This window comes from Brassica oleracea, chromosome C7 (assembly GCF_000695525.1).
Source record: "Brassica oleracea var. oleracea cultivar TO1000 chromosome C7, BOL, whole genome shotgun sequence".
Classification (NCBI taxonomy): Eukaryota; Viridiplantae; Streptophyta; class Magnoliopsida; order Brassicales; family Brassicaceae; genus Brassica; species Brassica oleracea.
The window spans coordinates 14,809,743-14,817,990 of record NC_027754.1 but is presented as its reverse complement, the minus strand read 5'-3'; the positions used below and the strand labels follow the sequence as shown (position 1 = coordinate 14,817,990).

The following is an 8,248-nucleotide window of genomic DNA, read 5'->3' as shown; positions in this document are numbered from 1 at the left end:
TGTTGACGAAGGTCGTGCCGTATGACAAGCTGAGGTTGTGTGCAACCTCAGTTGGCTTGTTGGAGTAACAAGCTGGGGAGACCTGCTACATCGGTCAATGTGTGAAGACAGATTGAAATCAGTCTTCAAGTGGGAGATTGTAAATAATTTTTTTCTCACAAAAATCTTCTTTAAGAAAGTACGAGTAATTTCTGAGTGTATTTGGTATCGAGGTGTGAGTTGTGAGTTTGTAAAATTTCCCTGGTTGATAATAAAAGATCTGTAGCAGGTCCGGAGACGTAGGCAACATTGGCCGAACTCCGTTAACAATTTTGTGTGTGTGCTTCTTTCCCGCTCTCATAAATTCTGGTTTACCGCAAAATTTGACCGCATATTTCCTAACAAACAGTTCATAACCTTTAACAGTTTTTAATGTTTTTTTTTTTTTTTGTAATCCAGGGGTTCCCCGCTTACGCGGGTCATTCCCCTGGGCCCGGTCAGACAGCAGGCCAGCTTCACCCGGGAGGTTTTTCCCTGGGCCCGAAGGCCCAGTACCCGCTTTAGTGTCCAGACGAGGCAGGGTAGTTTCCGCATGGGGGGGATCGAACCCTCCTTTCCGTAGAAAATGTTGAGAACATTGGGCTTCATTACTACCAAACATTGAGATGCTGGAGGAAGAACTTCTTGGAAAATCAAAAGTAAAATCTGTATTAAGAACTTTTTTTATGGTTGGAATCTTTACATTTGCACTCGTATCCCATAAAAAAATATTGTTATTTGTAAACAGACAAATCATGGATCTTGGATTCGATGATAAGTTCATAAGGACGTGGGAATATTATTTCGACTACTGTGCAGCTGGTATCAAGACTCTTACTCTTGAAGACTACCAGGTAACACATTAAACATAAACGTAACCATGCCTTTTTTCCTCAGTGTCACTAAAAATAATACTTGATTGAATAACTTCATCCGTTTGCACAACATTGTAGGTAGTGTTCTCACGTCCGGGGAATGTAGCTGCATTCGGAGATCCATTCCGTAACTTCCCTTCTGCTCATAATTAAATAAGAGTAGAAGAACCCTTTCAACACTTTTTAAGTACTACTCTGATTTCTTGTGCTGTTTCCTATTCATAGTTTGCGTGTGAAAACATCTGTAAACTTAAAAACAGAAAACTGCGTTCATGATTGATTCTGCATTCTGTACCAATAATCTCGTATGTCTAGACCATATATCAACTTATTCTACATCAAAAAATCATATAACCGCCTTAATGAAATAATGTGTTTTGATTCTTTAGTCGAACTTTTATGGAGTGATTCATTTTCCTAAAACCTTGAAAAAAACTATTATACAACATTAGGCTGCTAATACATGATATTTAGTAAGAGTAAGAATAGTCTTGGCCTCTTGGTGGGTAGTTCGCCTTTTGTTATGTTTCTTCCTTTTTATGATGGCCACTTTTAAGAATCCATATTGCAAGTGATTTCTTGAGAATTTACAAAATAGAACATTGAACTCTTAGTCAAATCATAGATGCAAATTATTTTCACCAATAGACATTAACCTAACCAAGATTTGGAGTCAAATTACACACAATAACTGGGTTCATTCTACCCCGAGAGCAAAGTAAGAATTTAAGCTAGCAGAGTTCCTCCCCTAAGAGAAATAACTACTACTCTCATTCTACTTGTTGTAGTATCACCTTGCTACGGTACTCCCCCAACGCCCATATCGGAAAGATGTTTCGGTAAGCAGCGTATGTTATCATGCAGTTCCTATTGAATACTCCCATTATTTCCTGACAGACAACAAAACCAAGAGATTAATCATCCATTATTCACCCAAGAGTAGTAGTTAATGCTGCAACTAGTTACCTGTTGTGGGAAATCACCTTCCTCCAATTGAGCAATTATCAAGTATCTTGCTGCCTTGTGTAGTGGTTCTTGATCTACCTCAGCCTAATTAAGCACACACACAAAAAAAAAAAAAAGAGACATTAATGGAAAGGCATAGAAAAAGAATGCCAAAGTTTAAAGTTTTTTTAAAGTAATTCACTCACCTGGCCAGCACCAATGAGTGCGAGCAAAGCCCATGATGTATTCACAACATGAGACTTGTTGCCTTTAATGCCTGTATATACCTACTCGCAAGAAAAAAGACACAGACCAGTTTATCAAGTAGCCGTAGGTAGAGTTTAATGAACATCAAAGCAATTACTAACCTTGTCTTGACATGAAAGATAGCTTTCTCCCCATCCCCCTGATGGAAGTTGTTTCGACAACAGAAATTCACAAGCTTTCGCAACAGCTGGAGAGTTTTTCAATGTTTTTCCAACAGCTTCAAGCCCTTTCACTCCAAACCATGCACCATACGTGAAGCAAACAGCCCATGATCCATACCTATCACAGGTTACGAGACAGAAACCAAGATACACCAATAATATAAGAACGAAAACAAGACATGTAACTCCGCAAATAGTTTTTTTTTTTATCGTGACTAGAGAGACAAACCATGAGCCATCTGTTGCTTGACTAGATTCAATGAACTTGACCGCTTTCTCAATGCATTCATCTACATCCTTCTTCCGATGACCCGGATAAAGCTTTCGGAATGCTACCAAAGCTTGGATAGCAGCTGACGTACATTCCACGTAACTACACAACCATTATAGCGACTCAAGGAAAATTTCTAAGACATACAAAATATCCATTAAATGGAAGATGCTAGCGTCATACGGATAGTCGATAACGATATCGCCAAAGGTTTCTGAAGGGTTGATTAGCTGCCAAGATATATAAGCAAAACTTGTCACTAAGGAAGAACTCAAGCAAAGGAGGGGGGGTGTTGTTAAGGACAACTTAGTCTCACAGATACAACAAAAAAAAAAGTATATGTTATCAAGCTTCAGAATGTTACTGATCTGTATTAGGTACAGAGGCGTTACCTCCAACCAAGGGTATGACCTTGTGAGCTCATATGTTGCGACGCCTCCATCTGCATTCTGACAAGGAAAATGGTTTTCTTTGGGGTAAGTAGACCTTTGACTGATCAAATACACTAAAACTAGCACTAACAAGTATATCGGAAACAAGATTCAACCTGTAAAGAAATGAGAACGTTAACAGCATCATATAGCCGGTTCGTATCTAGTGGCTCACCAACAATCTCCTTGGGAACTTTGGATAGCAAAAGAGTAGCCTGCCGAGAGAAAACAACAGACTCATTAGCAACACTAGGAAAGAAATCGTGAAAGGTTACTCTGTTTCACATTATTATAGTTACCTTAAGACCCTCTGCGGTGCAGTCAGAGATAGGCCATCCGTGATCTGCAGTTGAGAAAGGCCAAGCCCCTTTAGAAATGTGGCGATACCAGTAACTCAGATCTCCAGGGCAATCCTCTAACACCTGTTCCACGAGAAGAAACACGAATGAGAACGTACAGAACAGCATGCTAATCTTTCATTAACTGCCTATCGCTCGCAAACCTGGGAATTCTTGACAAAAGAATGTGCTTTTTTCAAAACGGGCCCATATTCTTCGACAAAGTTGGTTGCCAGAATAGCTTGAACAGCAAAACCCGCATCCCATAGCTGGCTTCCATTATAACCCTGTCAATAGCTGCTTCATTAGAGTACGGAAGACAAGTTCAATGTTTATTGCTAGTAACATGTTCTACAAGAGATGTATATGCTCCCAAGGGTGTTTATTTCTTTCTTATGATTCCAGAATGATTATATCAACCAAGCACTAGGAAAAAAAAGCCCCACCTTCATATAGTAATATGATTCTGAATACTATATAAATTTTAGACATTGTGTACTGTTGAGTGAATGATTTAGGAGGCGTACTATTGATACTGAATCGGCAGTTCACTACCGTCCATATAATCAACCTAGCGTGATCATATATATAAATATGCGATACCTGCATCTTCATTCCATCTTCAGCTAACCAGAGATAGTCATGGATTCTTGGTAGGTGCAACTTGAAAGCCTCTGAGTTTGGGTCCTCTACCCAGCAGCAAAGCATATTTAGTACCTATTAAAACAGCAGAAAACAACATTGATGAAATAAGTACAGAAGTCAAAAGCATTTAAAAGAGAATTATAACAATGGTTAATCATCTCAAACATGGAAGTTTTGATTTGCATACCTTATTCACGGGTCCTATGCAGAGGTACCTTGTATTCTCATCTTCGTAATGAATATGTTCCAGTGTGGTTCTTAAAGCCTTTTCTCTCAAAATTGTACCGGGCCATCGGCTTAGAACAGGCTCAACAACTTTGTGAAGTGATGCCCAAAGAATATCTTGCACAAGTGGGTGTGGGTAGTATAAATCCTCCTTCAATATAAAAGCAGTTGTCAGAGTAAATAAAATAAAAGTAACGACTGAGCACCTGAGGAAACAAAGATATATGTGTAAAGGACCCACATTGTGAGTTTTATATTTGATGACATCAAGAATCATATTTACTCATATTGTGTATTATACCAGTAACGGATCTCATTGCAAAATGAAGATGCTTCAGGTCTTTACAAAAAGCAAGTTACTTTCTTTTATATATGGGATTAGCTTAGCGGTAGAAAAGTTACAAATTTCCATCAATTCTACAAACCTTAGCACAAAGGGTGCGTGCTTGGTTCCAGTCGATGTCCTCATACGGCACACTGAAAAGCTCCTTTCTCAGTGCCAAAACAGTGGACGTAATGGGACCAACAAACCGCTTGCCATACAAGTATGACATGGGCAGATAGACCATCCGACAGTGACACCACATCCTTCCTATAGCATGAAGAAAATTCTCACTATATCTATATACGTACAGACTAAAAACAAGCCGTATGAAAAGAGAACAATATTCAAATTTCTAAATGCACACACAGTTAACACATTGGATGGTGTTCTCAAGTCGAGACCATATGAAATAGTCATGAGTACCTGGATGGATTGGGAGGAAATAGGGAAGAAGCCATATCTCAGGTGGTAGTGGGTTATTTCCAGACCATTCAAAAGCTCCAAGCACCTTTTATTCAAAAGAAATAATAAAGATGAATCAAGTAACATTCATAGGATATAACTCTGATAGAGGTGAAGGTTCTCTTACTGATAGCCACAGTTTTCCCCAGGAAGTGATATGGGTAGCACCACCATGATTGAGTATCCAGTCTCGGCCTTTCTCCATAGCACCATCTCCAGCGTCAGGTCCTTGTCCAAGCAACCTCAAAGTAACATAGTTCAAGACAGACATAAACATGGTGCTGTGGCCCTCAATATGTAGACCCCAACCTCCGTCTTCATTCTGAAACATACAATATGTGGATGGGCATATTATGTGTCTAAAGAAGATAGAAAAGAAAAGGAAAGTTCCAATAAAAGTAGCTAGGAGAGATGCCTTGCCTGGTGATTATAGAGATAACGGCACATTTCATGTTTATGTTGTTCAGACAAGACTGTATTCAGTGCTCCAGTTATGGAGAGTGTAATGATCTGGAACAGCATGTTAAGGAAAATTAGAGTTTTGTTGTATCTCATTAAAATGATTGATTGAAATGAAAAAAGTCAGAAAGGGTTACGAGTCCAGGGAGAAGGAACATAGGGCCAGCGTAATCTCCAGGCCAGTGGCCATCGTGGGCCTGTAACGTTGAAAAGAAATCTAAACCCCTCTTCAACGAGTTTTCCACAATCTTGTCAGTAACATCATCATCAATATCTTCGAGTTTGACTTGTGGTAAAACTGAGCTAATCAAGTTTTCTCCTGAAAACTACACAGAGAGATAAAAGTTTTCAGCATATTAAAATATTAAAGAATCTTATGAGCTGTAGATGCAGATAAAAAATATTAAAAGAATATTAAAAGAATATATAAACCTGAAGGCGCATGAGAAGATCAGAGCTGTGTTTGTTGGAGAATCGATTTTGTGTGAAGGAGTTTCTTGCTTCCTCGATGGCGGCGAGCTCCTCAGGGGTCCCGAGGAGCGGGTCGAACTCCCAAGTCTGCCTTCCGACGTGATTATTGGTCGTCCTCAGCCATGGACTGTCTCCGTCGCCGATCTTCAGCTTCCACATTATCTCGTTGCACTACACAAGAACAAGAAAGAAGAATTAGAGAGGATTTGGAACCTCGAGTTAAAGCTTTAACAAATACACTAACCCGAAAATGGAGAGAGGTGAAGAAAGAAACAAGCAGTGGAGTGTAAGGCGGAAGTGGAAGAGCGATTTGAACGTTTACTCGGCGTTTAAACGCAAATCGGTAAGGAACCGTGGCGTACTCGCCCAGAAAATCAGATTTCGTACAAAAGATCAACGTTTTCTTAATTTAAAATCTTGGGTAAGTTCGAAATCTACTATCGATGAGTGATATCTTAAGAAATACGGCTAAGAATCGCCAAAAAAAAAAACTCAGATCCGAATGTTTAGGGTTTCTATTCGACGATGAAGACAAGAGGACATTCGTCCTTTCAGTTTACGTTCATTAAAGGAAAAAAAAGGGAAAAATAACCAAATACTCAACATAAAGCTTCGAACCCGCCACCGCTCCTATACGTATGCGGTCAATCAAACCAATTAGACTACATCTTTTCTCCATGCTTTCTTCACAAATAATACTATATATAATGAAACAGTATAAAACTATCGCTAAATCTCTTGTGAGCCTGGTGTAGAAACATTAGTGAACACTTAATCAAACCGCTGGACCAAAAAAACTTCCACAAATAATCCACAGTTAATCTCCGTTTTCTTTCTACTTTCTCGGTTTCTCTAAACTATAAATCCTAAACTTCTGGTCAGTCAAGTATTTATAGTTTGATTTATTTTAATGGATCCTAAAAAGTTGTAAAAATTACGGATCCAACCACTAACTCAATTTTTTAATGGATCCTCAAATCTTGAATCATTTTATTTATTCTTCTTCAATTATGAACTTATCAACTATTGTTTGACCAAAAGAGACCTTATCAACTTTCTTTTTTGATAAATCCTATCGGCTGATCCGGCCAGCCTCGGGAGGAACGCACTTAGTGCTACATAGTGGACTGGCTACAACACTGCCTGATCCGAGTTTGGAATACCTTTCGACTAATGCCAGGGGGTGAACCGATCATCTGTTATCATCCACCATGTAAACCACTTGGACCAAAGCACAAGTCCATACTGGCCAAGTGATGATAATTTAGTTTCCTGGAAAAATCGAACTCATGACTGATGTGAGTACACACCAAGCCCCAAAAGATTGCCACTAAGCTACCAACTTGGTTGACCTTATCAACTTTTCTCCCAAAACTTTTTTTTCTTTTTTTCAAAATGATCTTCAGCTAATGAATTTTACACTAAATTTAACGTTTATATCCATAACTAAATAATAGCATCTGTTATAAAAGAAGCGCAAAACACTTCTTAATTCTTAATCGTTGTGAATACAAACTTATCAGCATAGCCACTGTTTTACACTATCGGATTTACAGATCGTTATGGATCTGTTTTTTTTTTTTTTTTGGCACAATGTTTTGGATCTGTTATAATTGATTATTAACGCCTTCTATTCGAAAAAAAATTCTTTGGCTAGAGTATAACATGCCCCCGGTATGATACGTTTTTTGTGTGTGTGACAAATGACGGTGTATACTGTATAGTCATGGGCCAATCTAGAAGGTTTTTTAGTGCGTGCACGTGCCGGATACCATTAGTATTCGGGACCTATCACTGATGGGTTTTAGACTTCAGCCAACCAATAGAAGTACTTTTTAATTTGTCGGTAAAAACTAAAAACGAATAAAACGTTTCAATTTTTCTGACGATTTAGTTACCGACTATTTTTGTTGTTATTTTCTACGCGGACACTATGCTAGAACTCAGGGATGGAAGATGTTCTTATATAATGCATAGTAAACTTTTTTCCAAAATTTTATTTTCATAACTTGGTTATGGAACTTCATAAGTCATCTAAGCATCAAGCTATGTTTTCCATATTGTAATTTCCCGCAACCAATTATGTTGAAAACCTTCGCAGATAAAGTCAACTTAGCATAAAACTATAATAATAGAAAGAAAAAAATACTATATGTCAATTTACAATCCAGTAAAATATTGATTCCTCTGTTTCATAATAAGTGTCATTCTAATTTTTTTTGTAACACAAAAAATGTCATTTTATGATTTCAATGCAAATTATATTTAGTTTCAGCTGAAAATTAATTGCAACTGCATTGCTTCTATAAATAATTTTATTTATCACAAATATTATTGGCCAGAAAAATATAACTA

The 8,248-nt window shown here is 38.0% G+C and overlaps 1 protein-coding gene across 2 annotated transcripts; it reads right to left on the bottom strand.

The window, feature by feature from the left end:
• Positions 1 to 1,486: 1,486 nt before the first annotated feature.
• LOC106301642 (cycloartenol synthase-like) lies at positions 1,487 to 6,460 on the bottom strand. Of its 2 annotated transcripts, none has more exons than XM_013738092.1 (19): positions 6,138 to 6,460; positions 5,855 to 6,064; positions 5,560 to 5,748; positions 5,384 to 5,473; positions 5,091 to 5,285; positions 4,925 to 5,009; positions 4,602 to 4,768; positions 4,139 to 4,327; positions 3,910 to 4,023; positions 3,471 to 3,593; positions 3,268 to 3,390; positions 3,085 to 3,183; positions 2,930 to 2,986; positions 2,721 to 2,767; positions 2,496 to 2,639; positions 2,207 to 2,384; positions 2,045 to 2,125; positions 1,860 to 1,943; positions 1,487 to 1,783 (listed from the first exon to the last, which is right to left on the bottom strand). In XM_013738092.1, exons 2-19 carry the CDS (start codon positions 6,050 to 6,052, stop codon positions 1,664 to 1,666), a joined length of 2,283 nt encoding a protein of 760 aa, XP_013593546.1. In that variant the 5' UTR covers positions 6,053 to 6,064; positions 6,138 to 6,460; the 3' UTR covers positions 1,487 to 1,663. The 2 variants fall into 2 exon arrangements, with proteins under 2 accessions (XP_013593546.1, XP_013593547.1); XM_013738093.1 differs by having other exon boundaries at positions 5,855 to 6,059.
• Between the last annotated feature and the right edge of the window lie 1,788 nt (positions 6,461 to 8,248).

Bases quoted from the DNA above. Each gene is read 5' to 3' on its own strand.
- LOC106301642 (XM_013738092.1), bottom strand. From the start codon at position 6,052: ATGTGGAAGCTGAAGATCGGCGACGGAGACAGTCCATGGCTGAGGACG. The intron at 2,640-2,720 runs GTATGACGCTAG...ATGGTTGTGTAG, and splicing joins GATATCGTTATCGACTATCC to TTACGTGGAATGTACGTCAG. The intron at 2,126-2,206 runs GTTAGTAATTGC...TCTTGCGAGTAG, and splicing joins ATCTTTCATGTCAAGACAAG to GTATATACAGGCATTAAAGG.